General features: G+C 35.1%; 1 protein-coding gene across 11 annotated transcripts in view; it reads left to right on the forward strand.

The window, feature by feature from the left end:
• LOC125668320 (follistatin-related protein 5-like) overlaps positions 1 to 23,834 on the forward strand; it is a 52,193-nt gene that overhangs the window by 12,045 nt on the left and 16,314 nt on the right. For 6 of the 11 annotated variants that reach the window (XM_056163731.1, XM_056163734.1, XM_056163733.1 and 3 more), the window contains 8 exons: positions 5,853 to 6,810; positions 7,301 to 7,564; positions 11,959 to 12,198; positions 16,200 to 16,442; positions 18,126 to 18,341; positions 20,151 to 20,525; positions 22,939 to 23,139; positions 23,328 to 23,497. In XM_056163731.1, the coding sequence (XP_056019706.1) occupies positions 5,853 to 6,810; positions 7,301 to 7,564; positions 11,959 to 12,198; positions 16,200 to 16,442; positions 18,126 to 18,341; positions 20,151 to 20,525; positions 22,939 to 23,139; positions 23,328 to 23,497 (2,667 nt within the window). Of the gene's footprint in view, positions 1 to 5,852; positions 6,811 to 7,300; positions 7,565 to 10,891; positions 11,141 to 11,958; positions 12,199 to 16,199; positions 16,443 to 18,125; positions 18,342 to 20,150; positions 20,526 to 22,938; positions 23,140 to 23,327; positions 23,498 to 23,834 lie in introns of all 11 variants that reach the window. The other 5 variants (XM_056163729.1, XM_056163727.1, XM_056163728.1 and 2 more) reach the window with 1 other exon arrangement.

Raw genomic sequence — 23,834 nt, forward strand, 5'->3', positions numbered from 1 at the left:
TCAACCTTCATAATCACCAGCAATTCTAAGCTGATCATACACAGAGTGGAAATCATTTTTCGAACTCCACTAACTTATTGAAGTTGCCACCATAAATATTACGGGTCATAAGTTTTCATTTTCGAGTTAAAATTGTAAATGATGGCCATTTCTTTTGGTAAAGAAAAGTATCTCAATTAAACATTGTTAAACATTGTAATTTGGATCGTGACTGGTTTATAGTGCTTCTGTTCTCATTGATGTTCAGGGTACTGTGTACTAGGTTCCCATGCCTGCAGTGATTGATGAATTAGTATGAAGACGGTAGAGATACCAAATGTATTGGAATTGCATGCTTATCGTATTCTAAGGACTGCTGGGAATTGAGGCTATGATTTTTTTTATGTCTTTAATGGAATATGCCTAAAAGCTGTGACTGGATCTATATCATTACACAGCACTCACGGAAAATTATACCAAATCCTGATAATGCATACACATAATGACTCAGCCTTTAGAAAATGTTCAAAAGACAATGCTAATTGTCGTTTTGAAAAGAGACTGATTTTAGATATTCGTATTATTACAAGTATGTATACATTGTATATTATTTCAAGCAAAACTGTTATTTGTTCACAGATTGGTGAAATTTATATGATTTATGTGTTTTAATTGTCTGAAGGAAAGCTTAATTACATTATGAAGAAGAATATCAAATAAAGAAAAATACTGCTATACTTTCATTCCATGCGTTTTCTCGTGTATCCAGAGGAGAATCGAATGGATGTTTGCCATACAGGTCCTATATTCTTCTGCATGATAAATGAAGTTGCCTATCTGTCAGAACCTTCATTAATCAAGAAATGATTCGATAGTAGATCACTTAATGAATTATACATGTGAAAGATAAAATGCTATCTTCAAAATCTCTCTCTGTGGTCCTGTGGGCTCCAAGAAAGTCTAAAGGTTAATTGTTAGGTGCAATTATGACAACTATGTATCTGGAAGGCAGTTTGTATTCCCTCAAGTGTAGGTCTATATATACACTATAAAGACAGTTTGTATTCCCTCAAGTGTAGGTCTACATATACACTGTAAAGACAGTTTGTATTCCCTCAAGTGTAGGTCTACATATACACTGTAAAGACTGTTTGTATTCCCTCAAGTGTAGGTCTACATATACACTGTAAAGACAGTTTGTATTCCCTCAAGTGTAGGTCTACATATAAACTGTAAAGACAGTTTGTATTCCCTCAAGTGTAGGTGTATATATACACTGTAGAGGCAGTTTGTATTCCCTCAAGTGTAGGTCTACATATACACTGTAAAGACAGTTTGTATTCCCTCAAGTGTAGGTCTACATATACACTGTAAAGACAGTTTGTATTCCCTCAAGTGTAGGTCTACATATACACTATAAAGACAGTTTGTATTCCCTCAAGTGTAGGTCTACATATACACTGTAAAGGCTGTTTGTATTCCCTCAAGTGTAGGGCTATATAAGCACTTTGTATTCCCTCAAGGTTAAAGTTTCCTTCTGTTCTCCCAGTGATCATTACTGATGACAGTCTTAGAAATCCGACCTTTCTTAATTGAATAGGACCTTGATTTTCTCTGTGGATTTCCAGTAGGAAAAAATTGATTTTATATCTATTCAGAGACAAGTGACAGATCTATTTGTGTTCTTGATGTTGTAAATTCAGGAATTAGTTTGCAGATTGCCAAGGCTTTTTTGCTTCAGCAGCAATCTGTTATCTCTTGTCAAATATGACATGCCCTTACCGATCTCGCAGGTATTCCGTCTCTGATCATTTGACAGCTTCTGTCTAGCTTTGCCTTTACCGATCTGGCAGGTATTCCGTCTCTGATCATGTGACAGCTTCTGTCGAGCTATGCCCTTACCGATCTCACAGGTATTCTGTTTCTGATAGCTTCTGGCTAGCTTTGCCTTTACCGATCTCACAGGTAATCCGTCTCTGATCATGTGACAGCTTCTGTCTAGCTTTAGTTTAAGTGATTGAGGAAAAGTTATTTGATCATACTAGTTTAAACATCTAACATGTTTAAAATAGTGGAATAATATGTCTAACAGCGTGACCGTGTTTGAGGGCAAAGCAAAAAATATTGGCAATCCATAACAGGACAAAAAATATCCAGAAATATTAGCATCTAACATGTGAGGACAGAGCTCGATCAAAGTATTCTAACTTTAGACATTTTTGATCCGCCTATTCATTGAACGCGGGAAACGCTATGCAACTGATGTAAACAGTGCATTGCGATGTCATATTCAGCATCGGTGTTTAGCAAATACACAAACAGAAACGTTACACACAATTCGCGTTAATCAAGAAGTGATTATATATATGATTAAGGAAATAAGATTTGCATACTTTTATGGATTTTATGTAACATCTCAGAACGATGTGAACTTGCATGGGTACACGAGATTCAAAATGGAGAAATACATGTCCATGCGATAGTATTCAAATCAACGCCATTGGGACCAAACTTTTCAAGTTCCATAGGTATGGTTTAATTTTTCATTAGTTTTCTATATTTTCCTTTTAAACATGTATATATGTGTTACCTATAAGGAGAGCTCTGCTCTCACGGCCCTTTGGGCCGTGAGAGGGCTTTGCCCTCTAATATTGGTAATACAGTAAAATCACACTGCCCTCTGGCTTTTGGATGGGATGGATAATGCATTACTGTAAATAACTCACTGCTCTGTCTTGTGACCTGATTGGATAATGCATACTGTAAAATAACTCGCTGCTCTGTCTTGTGACCTGATTGGATAATGCATTACTGTTAAAATAACTCGCTGCTCTGTCTTGTGACCTGATTGGATAATGCATACTGTAAAATAACTCGCTGCTCTGTCTTGTCACCTGATTGGATAATGCATATACAGTGCTCCCTCGATATATTGCCCCCCATTATAATGCCACCCCCACTTATTGCCTAAAAATCCTGAAGAACAGATTTCCTCCCATGTTAATACCCCCGTTATAATGCCAACTCTGCATAATGCCATATGCCACTGATTTTCACAAACAAATGGCAAATGTTATAGGGTTTACCCTCCATAATAATGCCAATTACCTAACACCCATCAGTAATCACACCTGTACTTTGATAGAGGTGCGTTGAAGTGTGACAGTATGGACAAAATATTCAGGTTAATTACTAATAATTGCTGAATTACTCAAGATAATCTAAATTTTTATACTGTTGGAGTCCAAATAACTTTATGGTATTAAATTTATTTTGACTGCTCAGTGAATTGTCCGTAATGGTGAATTCGTTCCACCCCCACTTTATTGCCCAAATTCATCTTGAACAAAAGTTGGCAATATATCGAGGGAGCACTGTATACTGTTAAATAACTCGCTGGTCTGTCTTGTGACCTGATTGGATAATGCATTACTGTAAAATAACTCACTGCTCTGTCCTGTGACCTGATTGGATAATACATGTACTGTAAAATAACTTGCTGCTCTGTCCTGTGACCTGATTGGATAATGCACATACTGTAAAATAACTCACTGCTCTGTCTTGTGACCTGATTGGATAATGCATTACTGTAAAATAACTCACTGCTCTGTCCTGTGACCTAATTGGATAATGCATATACTGTAAAATAACTCACTGCTCTGTCCTGTGACCTGATTGGACAATGCATATACTGTAAAATAACTCACTTCTATGTCTTGTGACCTGATTGGATATTGCATACTGTAAAATAACTCACTGCTCTGTCTTGTGACCTGATTGGATAATACATTGCTGTAAAATAACTCACTGTTCTGTCCTGTGACCTGATTGGATAATGCATATACTGTAAAATAACCCACTGTTCTGTCTTGTGACCTGATTGGATAATGCATATACTGTAAAATCAGACTACTCTGAATTGAAGCATGATTGGTAGTTTGTTTCCTGTTTGCTGGAATCTAATTTACATTGTTTTGCCATACACAGTTAAAGACTATTTCATCAGCAAATTCACAACCATGCAGCACTCAGTCATGCTTTCATCTTTGAATTTGAAAATCATTCATGCAGCAAGGTATAATTTTATATCTCATGTTGTTGTACAACAGGTGACCTAGTCCAAGTTCTCTGGCATGTGATGCTCTGTACAATGTAAAGCTAAGCTTGGTCGGAATATTCACAATTTCAGACATGAAATATGAAGCAATACAAGGCTTCATTGATTTTTGTGGTTTTTAATGAATGACACATACTACATTAGAATGACTCACCTTGCTGATGAACTCATCCCAAGCTCCAATATTTAAACCACTCTCAGCAGAGAAGATGCTCAAGTGCAGATTGAACATTTAAATACCATGGTTTTATGCAAGGTGTCTGAAAGTTAAATATAATTTTTTGAAATAACACTGTGCTAACTATTATAGTAATTCGATAAGTTTAGAAACAAGTTTTGATACATGATATGTGGCATGTTGCATGGTCTATTAAGTTGCAAGGTCATGATATATAAGCATAATGGATGATGTCTGATATACAGGACTAATAGCTATGACATTTCCATGGGAATGTATTGTTTTAATGATTGATACTCATGTACTTGGGTATCAATGACAACTCATTCAATCCTATCCCTCACGGACAATTGCTATTGAAAAGGTTAACAGCTTAATCAATACCACAGAAAAATATCGGGGAGGTTGGCACCACAAGATGAAGCCCAAAGATTGATTTTACAATCAGCTCAAATAAGCTGATATTCATATTAGGAAGTCGGTGTGGAATTGGTAAGGTTTCAGGTTGATAACAGAAGTTGATTCAGAAAGCCAATCCAAAGATTTAGTTTCGCTAGTGTGATGAAAATTTTAGAACACTGTTGATGAAAATGCAATTTATCCCATCATAGAAAATAAAAATTTCAATAATTTTTCGGATTTTAATTTGATGTAGTCACTAAACAGATCCATAGAAAGAGTTTATTCATGAATATTGTTATTATTGAGTTGGTTACCATGGAAGCATATAATGGACTCGGTGAGTCACTTTGCAGCAATGCGTTTAGCTCAGTGATATCTGAAGATGTTGCATTCAGATGCAGTATCTCCTTCAGGAAATTTAGCAATAAAAACAATAGTCACATTCCTTTCATTGATGTATTTGAGAAGAAAACAAGATGCCCTGTGTATTAACGGGGGTGGAGTCAGAACAAATGAAAACGATGATTACTGCATGATCATTCCTGATTGTCGAAGTTGAAATATGCTAAATTATCCCCAAAATTTAACCATTCGTGTTAGTAATAAACACATTTCACATGCATACAAGTAGAATGTCATTACATGAATATGTGCAGTGTAAATTATTGTATGTATAGGAGCAGAATGTCTCTTTACATTTATACAACTGGTCGTGGTACCTCACAGTGTTCGCTTCTTAACCGGCAGGTCGTATTAGTTTGGGTCCTGCTCTTGCCAATTGGCTGCATTAAACCTAGTAAGTAAATATAGGTAGTAGGTACATGTAAGTGCTCCTTTGCCAGATGTTCTGCATTTAGAAGTGAGAATCGCAGGTCTTTCAGATATGACCTTAAAAATAAAGGTGCTGTGTTAAGGCAGGCATTGGCACATTAAAAAACCTCACTGCTAGATAGCCCTGAGTGCTAAGCATAGGTCTAGATTTGTATTGACTTCACCTACAGCTTGTGACATCTCAATATAAGTATAAAAAAAATTCGACAGGATGTAAAAGAAAAAAATAATTAACCAACCTTACAACACGCAGAAATGATATTTAATACAGTCGAAATAGTATACCAACCAAAGAACACGCAGAAATGATATTATTTAATACAGCCGTAATATTATGTATTTCAGAAACATGGCAAGTTGTACAATGACCCAGGTTACATTGGCTATTGGAGACCTCCAGCCATCAACAAAATCTACTTTCCTGAAAAGGAAACCAAATCTTCGGAAACAAAGGGAGATAAATCTGTTGGTTCTGACATACTTAAAAGTGTGAATTTGCATAAAATTGACAATGAAGTGAAAGCAAAGACAACAGTTAAATCCTTAGCAAAGCAATCTCCAACAGTGGTTCCACATCACCAAATGCAGACACAACACAATGAAGATGTTAGTCCAAGTCAAGCTCCACAGAGGGACAAGGAGAAGGTGAAAAGCTCCAATCAGCATATGGCAGAGGAAAATCATAAAATTACAAGTGTCAAACTGATGATAAAGGATGAGGGCCCTTCATCGAAATGGAATGATCAGATGACAGAGGTAATCAAGGATGTGTACGGTGGGCAATTACCGTATTCTGAGACCGATGTCGTGTTACGAGATGACAGTGATCAGAATGAGGCAGCGATGAAACATACACAGGGGGATATCCAATCACAGCCGGAAGCTACTCCGTCTCGTGTTACGAAAGATAAAATTCCTCAGAAAACAACACAGAAACCCAATACGTTATCAAAACTCAAAGACAAAAGCAAGGAAAGTGTGAAAGATGATTCTATGGTGGGAGTCATTAAAAAAATACAGGAAAACCGGGACTCTGATAGTTTGCCAAAGGCAGTCACCAAGCACCAAGTCAGACCTACCCAAACAATAAAACCTATGGTGACGGAGTTGCCCATACAGAAGAAGGGGCTCACTAGTGCTCCAAAGCAGAAAACTGAAAGGTCAAAGGTCAAAATTTCTTCCACCACAGCAGCACCCTCTACCAGGCCAAATCCACCAACAACTAGACCAACCAGAGTAACACCTGTATCAGACAGAAAGAATAAGAGGAAGGAAGCTAAGCACATCTTATCTAAACCTCACGGTATATAAGCTTAATGCAGAATGATTTTTTATGAGTTTTGTTTTGTATTTGAGAATACACGAACACTCCAGTGATCATTTAGTGTCTTATCGATTATCCTGCAAGTGATCGTCAGGCAGTTGCATAATTCTGACAGATGTTGGTCTCTTGCTAATAAAAGTTGGTTTACTTCAGTAAGCATTGCATGATTTTTTTTTTTTATGAAATTCATGCTGGTATGAATTATACATGATGAGCAGACAAATGAATAATGCACATCATAAAAAAAAATTCATTCGACTTCAGATGGTATTTTTTACACTTAAATTTAAAACAACAATATAAATCAGTTTTATTATAATTTCTTACTATTTCCATAATATATATGTTTCTGATATTTTAATGGATAAAAACAGAATGTAAATACGACTATAGTAAAGTGAGTAGCATTAAGATGAGTTATGGGTCTTTACGACAAAGCCAACCTTATCATTTTAAGATTATTTTGTAGTATCCTGTAAATTGGACCTTGACTGTCCGTCCGGTCGAGTGTGTCAAATTGGATTCTGTGTGTGCGGGGACGAGACCCTTTGCTCTAATCACGCCCACGCGGTGTGTGGTTCCGATGGGGTGGTGTACCCCAGCCACTGTGAACTCCACAGGCATGCCTGTGTGAAGCAGAAACACATCAAGATCGACTCTGGGGAAGCCTGCGCCAGTCAGAAGGAAACTCCACAGATCATTCAGCCCGCACGGAACAACAAGATTGTCAGAGGTGTGTGTTACACAAACAGCAAATCAGTGTACACTCTTAGAGGTTCTTGAAATAATATTGTTTTCTAGGACATTTTTTTTCTCCTGCTTTTTACTGTTTTCATATTTATTTTTTTTCATTTTTATGTATTACATAAATTTTAATTTAATGGTATCCATCATATCGACATTTAATAACAGTAAAATATAGATTTTATATGGGAAACAGTTGAAAGTTTGCATTTCTTTTTGGAAGAAATTGCAAATGATATTGGTTACATGTAACCTTTCAAAGCTTTTACGACACTGGAGTGGTTTCCATATTTGCGGCCTGCTGATTGACCGTCAACAATAACATGTCAATCATGCACATCACAAATTTAAATATTAATGGAAATTACACTTTTTGGTCTTTAAATTATTGTAATGGGAATATATGTTTCAACTAAATTTGCTTTGAATTGCTGAGACAAGTCAATTAACTTTGTAAGGATAATGCCTTGTAATTTCGTTATGTATCTGGTTCTCAGGAGATTGCTACAGGGAGGCTTATTTTTAGCTCACCTGAGCTCAAGTAAACTTTTCTGATCAATTTTTTTATGTCATCTTTGTGTCTGTAGACTTCTCATTTTCAATCTCTCAAGAATCACTCGACCAATTTCAGCAAGACTTGGCACAAAACATCCTTGGATAAATAGGATTCGAGTTTGTTCAAATGACGTCACACCCCTTTCAAGGGGAGATGATAAGGGAATTGGAAATTAGTGGAGGTATTTAAAAATACTTCTCAAGAACCAATGAATCTGAAAAGCCAAATCTTACATGAAAGATTCCTACTATTCATGTACAGATGTATATAATGAAGCCCGGACAATCTCTTCAAATCTTCTATAATGAAGATTTAAGCTACTTTTAGTATGATAAAGATTCAGTTTCTTCAGATCTTGACCTACGCGTAGCCATCAAAAGAGTTATACTCAGAAATATATTGGAAAAGCATCCTTATATTCACAATATGACCAAGGAACCAATATTAGGGTCACATTTGGGTTTTAAGAAGAAATAGGAAAATTCTTTTTAAATCTTATGAACCATAGAGTTACTGTGTGCTGAGCCAATATGCAAGCATCATCATAATATTCTTTTAAATCTTTGAGTTTATTAAAACCATGCCCCCTCCCCCTTGTAAGGAGATGAGTGGGGCCATAGTTTTAGGTCTTACTTTTGAAATGAATTTTGTTTTAGGAAATACACGAGGGTGTGAACTGTGATGTTTCATGCTGGCCTACATCATGAAGCACATTAATTTTGTCTGCACATTAGTGCTAAATGAAAAAGTATGCCAACATGAAGAATTACAGTTCATATGTTTCAAAAATGAAATTGATTTTTTATATTTTCATTCATTTCTGTTGAAATTCCCAGCCGTTAAAATAGACATACTATATTTATCAATATTCTTATGTGTGTCGTTTATAACTGCAGCACTTTTATGAGGAACTGGCTATCATTGCAATTTGTAAAGATATTTGAAGGCAAAAAATTGGATATGTCTTGAAATATATAGGAAAATGAAAACCTTTTCTCAAGAGCCATAAGGCTATATAATTTTTTCAAATTGATATGCAAGAATACTGATATAGTGTAGATTTCTAAAAGTCTCCTGGTATAGTGGTAGAGTGGGATAAAATTGACTTGGAAGAATGAACCACTCATTTAAGCAATATGTGATCCATGAGCCTCTTGTTTTTATTTTTACTGGATAGTCGTAATCATGATATATGCATTCCAGCAATTTCAGTTGGAAGGGGGTTCTGATTAACTGTTTTATATAAATATTTGGCTTGAAATTGTATTTTGGGAAGAACTGCCATCAGCATCTCATGCATGTGAAAGCTCGAAAGACATTGATCTCTCACAGGGATGCAGCCTAATGGCAGACGCATTGGATGTTAGGTTGTTTTGTCTGCATACAATGTTGTGAATGTTCTGTGTTGACTCTGGGGACTAGACTAGCTATTATTGATGGTTGGTGGATTATACCATGACTAGATATATAAAAGAAAAATAAGCTTTACAAAACCGTCTCGATGTCATATTTATAATGCATTTCATTTATTGACTGCACTAATGTTTCGTGTTTGCTTTCATAGTTTTTTTTCAAATCTTGCACCCAATATGTCATTTCCATAAAACTTTGATACTGTTTGCTGCGGACACCAATGAGCCATTAATTGTATGATTTAATTCAGTAGGCGAATAGCAGTTTTACCTGTTCGAGTTACATTAAAACATGATTATGGAATTGAATTGAGATTATAAGGGATTGTATTGAAATTGATAAAACCAGGATTTCTTTAATCTTTAAAGATTTAAATTTCATCGTATGTAACTCAATTCCTGCATGTATGTACAGACTGTATTTAAAGGATGCCCACATGCCTTATCATAATTAAATGTTTAACCAGAAGTACTCAATTTCACTGTCACTTATCCATCTGTACTGCATGTTTTAAAAAGTGACAGTCATGTGATCATTTCAGACGCAAAAAGTAACAGTCATGTGATCATTTCAGACGCAGAAAGTGACAGTCATGTGATCATTTCAGACGTTAACGCAAAAAGTGACAGTCACATGATCATTTCAGACGTTAACGCAAAAAGTGACAGTCATGTGATCATTTCAGACGTTAACGCAAAAATGGATACAGAACAACAGCATAAGTCTGCACAAACTTGTGTAAAACAATTTATTTTGTCTGCACAAAGTTGTGTAAAACAATTTATTTTTAAATGCTAAATTATAGTCAAGAAACTTAGATGACCACATTTTCCTTGACATCATGCTTCACTATTTACGTCAGAGTGGTGTGCACTATCTTTGCTAGCTAAGGGTGATGCTCAATGTTGTTTTTCGGAAAGAGATGGATGTACATGTGCAAGAGTTCATAACGTCATCAACAAATCTATTTAGGGTGTTACCTCATTCTCTTCATTTCATTAATAATCTTTCTACTGTTTTTTTTAAAAATGCAAATTGTTTTCAGTCATATGATTTGGCATCTTCGCTAGCTAATTAAGGGTTTACGATCCGCTCCACTTCTCTACAATTGTAGAGAAGCTTAGTGAATCGTAAACCCTTGGCTAACGAAGATGATAATTTGGGGAACTTATATTCAGCTGCATTGAAAAAATTCTTAGTGCTTTTGGAAGGAATAGCTATGCTATTTTGTAGTTTCTGTTAAATGAAAGTACCTAGTATGTATGATATATAGCTTTTTAAAAAAAAATTTTTAAAATGACTGTATCCTATTATTTAAGTGATTTCGTTTAATTGTTATATATGTAGGTGTCCGATGTGAGTATCGGGTGCATGAGAAACTGGAAGGGGTACTTTGGGGGAAACAGATAGTAACATCTAAGGCCAGTTCCCGGGACAACTGCCTTGATCGCTGTGAACAACATAAGACATGCATAGGATTTGAATACGCCACAGAGAGTGGCCTGTGTGCATTCTTTGAAAGTGGGCAAGATGTCACCTACTGGCCTAATCCCAGAATGACCTTGTATGAGGTCATTCGCTGTAAACAAAAATCGGGTATACATATATTATTAGTATGCGTATAATCTCTGTATTCGTGCCACACCCAATATCCTTTCTCTGCACATTTTTTTTTCTGTGTGTAACAATCAGGTGACGTGAGGTCATAGATTTATTGAAAATAAAGGATACAAAATATTTACATTTTCTTAGAAAAATAATCATAATAAACGATGATTAAAATCTTTTATAAGTATGATCTTTATTCACATTTTTTACGATTACAATAGTCGAAAAATTTGAACCAAACAGCAAAATTGATAGTTTCAGAAACGTTTCTGTCCAACATATTTGAACAACTGTTAATATTGACTTTAACAAAATGCAGATGTGCATGCTTCCTGCATAAAATTTATTTCATGGGGGAAAAAATTAATAATTGTTAGTTTGAAGGAATGATTTTGTATTGTGGGTATAAATGTTTTGTCAATCTATTTTGAGGGGTCATCAATGTAATAAACAAGTCCCCTGTTTGTGACCTGTAATGTACAGTAACTATATGTGTTGTGTTTTTATCTGTTTGTGTCGCATGTTGGATTTTAATTTGGAAGGCAGTATCAAAAGATAAGCAAAATCCATGTTGACAAGAAAAATGAATATGATGATTTATCATTGACCACAGTAGAAAATTCTACATTAAGGTGATCCGATAGAATTATCGAAATCAAAATATCTTATTCGATGATTGTTTTTAGCTAAGTAATTTTATATAATTTTAAAATTGAGTAATCGAAGGTGGGAATTCAAGTAGCAACTTGTCGTATTTAGACTGAGGCAGAATACCCCCACTCATTGTAACATGTTCTTTCTTTCAGTCAACAAGACGTGTAGTTACGAACAAATCAAAGTGAACTCTGACAACGTCTTCATGATGTGTGACGTATCGGTCAGTTTTACCAATGACATTATTGACTGCCAGGCGGCTTGCAAGAACTGCAAGGCCTTCACTTATCGTCAGAACGGGGGTGTGTGTCAGGTTTTCCACGATGAACTCTGTGTTGATATGTTGAATTCGCTGGGCAAAAATCACTACATCAAGCACTGCCACCAAACAGGTAAGATTTAGAGGGCTCGTAGGTGTTTGTCATATGGCAAACAAAATTGGGTCTTAATTGACTCGTACCTGAAAATCATGTATTAGGTGCAATGAGAAGATGCATAAATTATGTTTTCTCTATGCAATGTACGTGTATGTGCTCTGATTTCAGGATGATACAAAGCACTAGATGATACAAAGCATTAAATGATACAATCACTAGATGATACAATGACTTGAGGATACAAAGCACTAGATGATACAATGACTTGAGGATACAAAACACTAGATGATACAATCACTAGATGATACAATCACTGTCTAGATGATACAAAACACTAGATGATACAAAGCATTAAATGATACAATCACTAGATGATACAATGACTTGAGGATACAAAACACTAGATGATACAATCACTAGATGATACAAAACATTAGATGATACAAAGTACTAGATGATACAAAACACTAGATGATACAAAGCATTAAATGATACAATCACTAGATGATACAAAATACTAGATGATACAAAACACTAGATGATACAATCATTAGATGATACAAAACACTAGATGATACAATCATTAGATGATACATAGCACTAGATGATACAAAACACTAGATGATACAATGACTAGATGATACAAAGCATTAGATGATTCAAACACTAGATGATACAAAGTACTAAATGATACAAAACACTAGATGATACAAAGCACTAGATGATACAAAACACTAGATGATACAATCATTAGATGATACATAGCACTAGATGATACAAAACACTAGATGATACAAACACTGCCTAGATGATACAATCATTAGATGATACAAAACATTAGATGATACAAACACTAGATGATTCAAAGCACTAGATGATACAAACACTAGATGATACAAAACATTAGATGATACAAAGTACTAGATGATACAAACATTAGATGATACAATCACTAGATGATACAAAGCATTAGATGATACAAAGCACTAGATGATACAAAACACTAGATGATACAAACACTAGATGATACAATGACTAGATGATACAAAGCATTAGATGATTCAAACACTAGATGATACAAAGTACTAGATGATACAAAGCATTAGATGATACAATCACTAGATGATACAAAGCATTAGATGATACAAAGCACTAGATGATACAAAACACTAGATGATACAATCACTAGATGATACAAAGCATTAGATGATACAAAGCATTAGATGATACAAAACACTAGATGATACAAACACTAGATGATACAATCATTAGATGATACAAAGCATTAGATGATACAAAGTACTAGATGATACAAAGCATTAGATGATACAATCACTAGATGATACAAAACATTAGATGATACAAAGCATTAGATGATACAAAGCATTAGATGATACAAAACATTAGATGATACAAAGCATTAGATGATACAAAGCACTAGATGATACAAACACTAGATGATACAAAACACTAGATGATTCAAAGCATTAGATGATACAAAACACTAGATGATACAAAACACTAGATGATACAAATACTAGATGATACAAAACATTAGATGATACAATCACTAGATGATACAAAACATTAGATGATACAAAGCATTAGATGATACAAAGCATTAGATGATACAAAGCACTAGATGATACAAACACTAGATGATACAAAACATTAGATGATACAAACACTAGATCTATGATATAATCCACTAGATGATATTGAGAAATATCCAGACTTTATGTATTGCAAATGTAAAGATTTTTCTATAGTCTTCCTTTGTCATAAAGACATTCAATGATATTGGAGTAAGATCTGTCTTTAAGTTGGCAGTTGGGGGATTAAAAAGCAATGCTCTTTTCTACATCTCTTTTATGAACATGGCTGTTCTTGCAGTGTGCTTCATTGCACAGATGTTTATGGTTGTCCTTTCAGTGCTCTGTTTAAAATTTATACTTCTTTCTTGGTGCCAGCATTCTAACTTTTTCATGGTAAGAGAGAGAGAGAGAGAGCACAAACAAAAATTGATGCATCTCTTAGGTAATATGGGAAGTCGATAAATTTCTACTGCGCTCTGCAATGAGTTCGTTGGAAGTGTGAATTTGCAACTTGGTTACATGTATACGGACCATAGATTTCACCACTTCGACTGAATAATTGATGCTGCTGCATTGTGTATAGAGAAAAGTTCAGATCTCATTTACAAATTTTGTTTCCAGGAGGTCTTTTTATTTTGCAGTTAACCAATTTCTTTAACACTGATAGATGCCAAATTGTTGACAATTTTCTGTAAAGAGTAATTACCATGATAAGGAAGAGTGACATTATATGGAAGTGTATTTTAACTGTTACCTGTTTGCTTTGCTGTTCGTTGCTACTGTAATTAACGGTATTGCATTGAAATTAAGTTAACTGCGGCAGTGTTTGTCACATCCAAACATTCAGTATGCTAATTAGCAATTGACAGGGAGTTGCCCAATATGACAATTACATCTCTTCCTTATGATTAGCCATTTTCAGTTTAAAGCTATTAGGAAATCCATATTTATGATAAATCATTGATTTTTTAAAGGAGTTTTATTACATTATGTTTATACAGCTATAATGTAAAACACAAAATAAAATAGATTCAGAATCAGATGTAATTTTCAGAAATAATTCAAATTATGAACTGCAATGACAAAAACTATGGAAATTTATTTAATCTATTTATATAGGGACCAGCAAGTTAAATTAAGCCATCTAAATGATTTTTGTCTGTAAAGAACTATTATTTAATTAGAGCATATAATTTGGCTCAGTAGAATTTCAGTTTGAAGCAAGGTGGACTCTACAGTCTTCTCTGGATGTAATGAAATTCAGGGGACCTGTTCGTTGTTCATTATATTCACAGTTCAGTATAATCAATGTTGACCTATATAGATAATGTTACTTCAATGTAACATATAGTTCAGTATATGTGACTTCATTATATGAGGAGTAGACTGTATTTTAGAATTTGTAAAGAGTGTAGACACAGTTTTGTGGTCAATGTTCTACAATGAAATTATGTCAGACCAGATGATCAAAGCATGACATCATAAATGTACAACTTTTCCCAGAATTCAGATTTTTTGGTAAAAATTAAGATTTCTCTTGTTTTTGTACTGCTATCCTTTCTAGAAATTTAGAGCTCATTAAAGAGCACAATCTATACTGTTCTGTATGTCAAGGTCATTTAACTGTAGCTACATGTAAGGGCAGAGTATTTAAAATAAGTGTCACATTGCACAGTTCAATTAAAATAATTTCTCTTATGGGGAAAGTCTTTAAGCGACATTTTGTAATTTAGAGTTTTTTTAGGAGACCTAGCATTCTTGTAATGCCTCATTAAAGTGCTCTTGAGCAATATTGATATTTTGTTGTGTATTGCCCACATGTTTTCACAAAACCCCCTTTTTCTCCAGACTGGTAGATTAGTTTTTGTAATTTTATCTGACGTAAAAAAGGAGAACAAACCTCTACAGCAACCATTTATTGTCTGGCTCTTGGTAATTCTAATAAGAATAAGATCACATAACTCAAAGTCACAATGGCCGACATCCTCTCAAACCATAAATGGAGAAATAAATATTTGTAAATTATTATTTCTGTGTATATTTTTTGTTTTCATCAGCTTCATCATCTAGCTGGTAAGCGTTGGTTCATTGTCTAGCAGTTATTAGCATAGTGAGTTGATATATGTATGACTGTTGATTTGTAGATCATAAATTCGAATCTTGAAGGGTTTTATTTTTTCCCCCTCAATAGCAAAAGTTACAATGGCCAAAGTTACAATTTCAAAATATTGTACATATGCTCCACTTTCCATATATGACTTCTTTTTCTGGAGTGAGGTATTCCCAAGGTCTCCATGGAGGAATGTTATCTCGAGAAATATAATGTCAACAAAAACTACAAATGATGTACTAGACTTTTTGAAATTGCTCACAAAGCCGACTGTAAAAATGGTATTAAGAGAGTATGCTTGATATTTGTAGATACCAACTCCAGCTGCCATATTTTGGAGGTTACCCCTGGGAGGTCACCGTACATGTGCAGTAAGGCGACCAGTACCATGTCCACTCTCCTGGACTGTCACGACACCTGTCTGCGTGGACACTGTGAAGCTTTCAAGTTCTTGACTAACGGTTTCTGTGAAATCTACTTTGACAAGTCATGCATAGAAATGTTGGAGAAAGGACGCGAGAACTATTACGTCAGGAGATGTGCCGACCCTAAAGGTTTTTTTTTAATTTAATGTTAAATTCTGTAGTTTCCTAGATATATGTGAGGAATTTATTATCACACAATTTAATGAGAAGCACCACACATAAATTTTTGTATTGCTGAAATACGTGTAAAACTCTTGATCCATAGCCCACTCGTGCATTCATGTTCTTGCGCTTTGACGTTCTACGAGTCTTTTTTGTGATATAAAGTTCTCGCTTAAAATAAGGTATCTACAGTATGAATTATTGAATAGCATTATCTATATAGTATTTTATATCAGACAGAGATCACCTAAGTGTATATCAGTCCACGAGCCAGTGTTCAAGAGTTGATTAGGATGTGATATATCAAAATTTCATGTGATTTTCATATCATGCAATATATAGAAAATTATATATTAAGATATTTGATTAATTCAGTATTTTGTTTGTAGTGAACAAAGAAATAGAATAACTATCATTGATTTCATGGGAAAGTAATGGTTGGATTTAATTTTCCAGTAATGCATTGTAGCCTTTGGTTTTTTGAACAGCTTTGTCATCTTATCTGACAAGCAGCCATATTGGGAAATTCTCAAGTTTGAAAACATTTTCAGACTTTGATATTTTTTGTGGCTGTGGATCCAGATCTGCCCTTTGGGTGTTGGTGACAAAATTCAGGAATATTCTGACTGTAATGATATCATTGCATAAAAAATTGACATCACAATGACTGAGATTGGAAATTTCAGAAGGGGTGTATAATAAAACTGAAGATTGTTGGAAAGGGGTATATGATATGTTTTTCTAGTGTACTTCCACTTTTTATTAGCTTAATAAGGTGAATACGATACAGAACAGTATATTTCCTATTAGTATATGATATACGGAATTTTTACATTGAAAAAAGACACTAATTTATGATGTCTGAAAATTGAAAGAGAAGTATGACAGAGAGCCAGGAAGGAGTATAATGATATTTTTCATATAACCTGGAAATATACTTCTGGTATTTTTGGGTCATGGTAAATAGGACAACAACAAAAACTCGATCAGTTTATATATTCACTATCTCTCGCCTCCCCCTTCCTAGATGGAGGGGCACATTGTTTTGCACTTGTCAAACAGTCTCCTATGTCTTATGCAACAGATAAATGGAGAATGCTTAATCTCACAGTGTTCATATTGGGTAGGCTGATACACATCAGCATGCACATGACCCCTAGAGATTAGCAGGTCATTTATGCCCAAGGTCAAGGTCACTGCCAGGCCAAATAAGTTAGATGTGTCTCTTACATCCTATGCAATGAATAAATGGAGAACACCTCACAGTCTGCAAACTAGATCCAGATCAATGAGCGAACATGTTTGTGCATACTGTGATTTTGGAGAATTGATATGGTTTACAAATATCTCGTTTCTATAAGTATATGATTTGTAAAGATCATAGACAGGTCTTAGATACTAGTAAATATTGATTTGCAGTAATACAGGAATTTTAGGATTTGCCTGCCAGTATTTCTGTGAATGAAAATTGAATGTTTTGTTTTTAAAGAATGTAAGCTCTATACTGGTTCTGCTTTTTTGCATATGTGATGACAGATGCATGGTTAAATGAAAGTGTTTTGATAGAAAGATTTGTTTTAGTACTGTATGGTGTACAAAAGAGTTTCTACATAAATCTCTAATAAGGAATCACCTTCGCTATAATTGCAGATTGTTCATACCATGAAGTGCAGCTGCCAGTCTCCACTCCTTGTGAGATAAGATCAGACAAGATGGATTCCTTTGAGGATTGTAGAGATGGTTGCGATGATTGTACGGCCATTAGATATGACTACAACACTGGGGACTGCCACATCTACCGACAAGAATCGTGTGTTACGCAGAAGTCCGTTAACTACATCAAAAGGGACTGTGGTGAAACAAATGGTAGGAATATGAATATCAGCTGAGAAACCGTTATTGATTTGAATAGTATACCAATAGTATCTTTTGGTATGAAACAATTAAGAGACAAGTTTTGAAAAAAGGTTAGAAATTTATCCAACAAATTTATCTCAAAGTATGTAAAATTCAATATAAATCTCTCAACTGGTTTTTCCTGGGTGGCGGCGGAGGCTTATATTTATTTGGTATGAATACGCAACGCTATATCAATACCGCTTTGTTTGCATGTTTATTTGTGAGAAAATAAACCTGGCATCAACCGGCATGGTGCACTGTAAGGGTTTTCTTTTGTAAAAGCCCAAGTAGGATGAACATCCATCAATCAACTTAAGTTTTCCAAGAATTCCTCTGTGTATTTTTCAATATGCCAAGTTTCAGTGAATTTCTCATTATAATTGGTCAGCTCACCACAATGAGTCAGCTCAAGAGCTGACTAATTACATGTAGAGAGGGCAAAAAAAGACCACTATGAATCACTGCTATTTTATGGACTTAAACTGTCTTCTTAAGGAGGAATAACACCCCTCAGAAATCTGATATATGGACATTGGAGGATACATGTATGCATCATAATATTTTGAAATCAAAAACTTTCAGACTTATTTTATTTATTTAAAGGGACATTAGCTGTCATTTTGTCACCAAAAATTGAATTCAATGAAAATTGTTCAGAATTTTACATTCCAGTAAGAACATATCAGCTAGGTTTTAATTATTTCAAACACTTTTTGATCCCAAAGCAGGTGCATGAATATATAATTCTGGTGATTAAATAATTATTGTCTTGCAAGACAATAATTCTTCCATTATATATTTCTTTACACTAAGAGCGGTTATGCCATTAAAATATTGAGAGATTACGAGAGAAAATGGTTGTCGTCTCTTTCAAAGCTTATGCCCCTTTGAAATGCAGGTTTAGTAGCAAGTAATCTGAAAAAGAAATAAAACTCCTGCTACACTTAAAACTTCATGATCTGCAAATCAGTTCCTGATATGTTAAATTACTGAGCTACCCAGCCAGGCAATTAGATTTAAAAGGACTGTACAAGTATTGCTGATATTCATATTTTCATTCGTGTTCCAAAAGGAAGTCAGCCATTATGACGATGTGTTACTCCTCTTTAACTTTTATCCATATCAATATCATTGTGTCGCCTGCGTTACGCAGTGGCGACATATAGGGATCACTATCTGTCGTCCTCTGGCGTCGTCGTCGTCACAAAAAATTTCTGTCACAGTTTTCTCAAGAACCACATGGGGCAACTCCCTGATATTTGGCACAGAGCATCAGTGTGGCCAACTGTATTGTGTAAGACATTTTCGAATCTGTCGCTTATCAACTTCCTGTTTGCCGGGACTTAGAATTTTTTACAGCAAAAAAATTTCTGTCACAGTTTTCTCAAGAACCACATGGGGCAACTCCCTGATATTTGGCACAGAGCATCAGTGTGGCCAACTGTATTGTGTAAGACATTTTCGAATCTGTTGCTTATCAACTTCCTGTTTAGTGACAAAAACCATTTCAATAATTTACTTTTTCAACATTATACGTGATATATTACATATAGAATGAACTAGCAGGCGACACATGTCTTCCGGGGAAGACTTAATACTGCGTTGTTGGTATGATATGTTTACCCAGTTCATTCAAAGTGTTGATTGAAGCTTTCATTCATGTGTATGTTTAAAGTCTCATCTTCTTTATTGTGCCTCTGATTTTTGAAATGCTTTTATTTCACTGATTTCTGGTTTTAGACCATTCTTTTCAATGAGATATATCTATTCAAACAGAACCAGTCCTAGTCAGGGTTAAAAGACCAGACGACGAAGCCCTCACAGAACGTCATCTGAAACTGAAAGACAATGACAAATCTGGTTTAAACCTACCCTCAGAAAAACTAAATCAGAACCAGAATGTGCCTGAAATAAAAGTAAGCTTGGAGAAAGTCACCACTGGTTCTAATGGTCACCACTTACAGACTCCTGTACAGACAGGGGATTATTTGAATTCTCTTGATCCAAAGAGTCTGAAGGACAAGGTGGAGGAAGCCATGTTTTCTGAGTTGTGTACCACCCAGGAATACGTCAGGATGAAGGCGGACATCATGAGGTACCACTGTGTCCGGTTCCAGGAAAAGGACTGCTCCCCCACGGCTCTGTATGGCAGTAAGTGTGGATATTATAAGCTCTATATCAGTGTTGTGATAATTATACCATTACACTCAAGTTCCAGTTGGTCATTTGTATCTATAAAAACAATATAGGATGTCAAGCCTTGCTGCCCCCCCCCCCCCCCCCCCCCCTTTCCCATCTAAAAAAAAATATTATTGTTATTTTTTATGGAAAGATAAAACTTCTGAAGACTTTTAATTGTGTTTGATGACTTCCCTCACACTTTAGCACAACCAAGAAAGTTTTAATGGATGGGATGTTTAAAGGTACATGTATAGTTATATTATGGTTGTGAAAATTTTAAGACTTACCACAATTATGGAAATCAAATGATGAAGAAGAAAATTATAACCTTTTGTTGGACTTGAACTCGTGACCTAAAGATTGGCAGCCTATGATTTCACTGCCATAAAGAGTTAGGTAACAATAATCAATGGATACTGGAGGTGAGCTTATTTCAGCAAATGTAAAATTTGATGCATTTGGAGCTGATAAACAATTTGATGTGATCAATATTTTGTGCTTTTTTGGTGTAAGATAATGGATAGATAAAGAATGTTACAATTCAGCACAACCGTAAAAATGCTCTTACTTCACCACCAAAAACACTAAAATATGATTCCCCCCAGAGTAAGAACAGGAATATACTACTCATGTCTATGTTTTTGTAACAGATTTTCTTATGAAATATTAATATTGCAACAGTGTGTTATTTGTCGTTAAAAGCTTTTCATCTGTTCTGAGACTCTCCGTCTAGTAAACACAGAAGTATCAGCCTCTATAGATTTTGCAACCCCTCACCATTTGGATTCGTGTCAACATGTATTGTGTATTTGTGATGAATTGTAAATGATATGTCATCATCTTTGTCGTCACGTGTAACGACATTCCAGTGGTAATCTGTTGAATCAGACAAATCGTAGCATCATGAAGTTGTTTTTTGCAGGAAATTAGTGTGATGTGTTGACAACAGTACAAAAGTTTATAAAATAATAACTGCTGAATAGTGCATGAAATGTTAATTATTCAGCAAAGTATAGAATTTTATACATCTGTAAGAGAATACACAACTAAATATTTGGGGGGGGGGGGGGGGGGGGGGAGATTTCCTTAATAAATTTGTAATTATTCATGCATGGTGTGAATTCTTTAATCTGCATTTTGATTATTTTTATTTTGGAAATGTCCAAATAAATCAGAGGACACTTAGACGGCATTTGCTCTTAGTGACCTGGAGTTGGGGAAAATCTCAGAATAACTGAATTTTTAAGAAGACATTAACTATTTTTAAAAAAAATGAGATTGCTGCTATATGCATCACTTTGAAGAGAACGGTCTTAGAAATTTGTGTTTATGAACATGACATGACTTAATGTATTTGATTTGAACATAATAGTATGATCATAGAGCATTAATGCAAAATTAGTTTGTTACAAGTTCTAACAACTTACAAGGTCTTCACATATAGTGTAACAAATTATGTAAAACATACAGGATGTATACACATTCTTAAGCAAATTACACAATACATGTATGTGTACCACGCAGGTGCAAACCATCAATAGATAGTCTCCGCATGTGTCAACTTCCTGGGGTAACTGATAACACACTCCAAAGGTATAGACAAAAAATTGGGTCTCAAACTTTTTTAAGGAAGAGCAAGCCTGATCAATTATGGAAAATAAATCCACTGCTCCACTGTGCATTTATTGTCCTTGTAGCAAACACCACACTGACTGATAACAAGTTTTTATACTCTGGGTTGTAGAGGGACTATCTCGCCTCTGATGTTTATGGACTATCTCGCCTCTCTGATGTTTATTTCATACTCTGTTTTGTAGAGAGGGACTATCTCGCCTCTCTGATGTTTATGGACTATCTCGCCTCTCTGATGTTTATTTCATACTCTGTTTTGTAGAGAGGGACTATCTCGCCTCTCTGATGTTTATGGACTATCTCGCCTCTCTGATGTTTATTTCATACTCTGTTTTGTAGAGAGGGACTATCTCGCCTCTCTGATGTTTATGGACTATCTCGCCTCTCTGATGTTTATTTCATACTCTGTTTTGTAGAGAGGGACTATCTCGCCACTCTGATTTTTATTTCATACTCTGTTTTGTACAGATGAGGGACTATCTCGCCTCTGATGTTTATGGACTATCTCGCCTCTCTGATGTTTATTTCATACTCTGTTTTGTAGAGAGGGACTATCTCGCCTCTCTGATGTTTATGGACTATCTCGCCTCTCTGATGTTTATTTCATACTCTGTTTTGTAGAGAGGGACTATCTCGCCACTCTGATTTTTATTTCATACTCTGTTTTGTACAGATGAGGGACTATCTCGCCTCTCTGATGTTTATGGACTATCTCGCCTCTCTGATGTTTATTTTATACTCTGTTTTGTAGAGAGGGACTATCTCGCCTCTCTGATGTTCAGTTACTATGACAAGAACATGGACAATAAAATCATCCGAGATGAATTGTGGGAAGTGTGGGTGACGGAGCCATTTCAACGCATGTTTGCCTCCTGCTCTGTCATGGACATGTTCCGCTTTGAAAACATTCAGGATGACGAAATTCAAGAGGATGAATTTCTCAAAGCATTTGGTAAAACGCCTTCTTTGAGTAAATTACTAGTAACTGAATTATAAAATCAATCTATAAGATTTCTAAAGGATGAAAGTGATTGCTATTTTGCATAGTTATGAATTCAAACAAGGGAAAAGCCACAACTTATATTTTGCATTTACAAATGAAAAATTTGATTGACGAGTAAAGCGTTCTTTAATTGGCAGATTTTGAGCTAGCTGCATACCAGGAAGAATTTCAGGAAGTTCCAACGTTAGCAACCGTCGGCAATGGTCTGGAGCTGAGATGTGGAATTTCACCGTCCTCTGAGAATTCTCACTTAATCTGGAGCAGACATAACATCGACTTGGAGACAATAAGCTTTCCTGGAATAGCGGTATGTTATAATGAGAAATCTATAAAGACATCGTACATCTAACACACGAGCTGATGGAGGGAGACGTAGATGTATAATCTCATGTATTATGAATTATTCCCAACAGGTTGATGATCGACAATCCATGACTTAGCTTCAAAATGAAGTCTTTATCCAATGTTGCATGAACAGTATTGTTTTACAGCAATACTGAGACATGAACAGTATTAATTATTTTACATCAATACAGACATGTACAGTGTTATTTTGTATGTAAAATGATCCTATAATGTTTATGCATTTGCAGGTTCTCTCATTTATTTCTGTAATCTGATGCATTTTCAGGTTCTATCTGATT

Source organism: Ostrea edulis, chromosome 4 (assembly GCF_947568905.1).
Source record: "Ostrea edulis chromosome 4, xbOstEdul1.1, whole genome shotgun sequence".
In the NCBI taxonomy this organism is placed as follows: domain Eukaryota; kingdom Metazoa; phylum Mollusca; class Bivalvia; order Ostreida; family Ostreidae; genus Ostrea; species Ostrea edulis.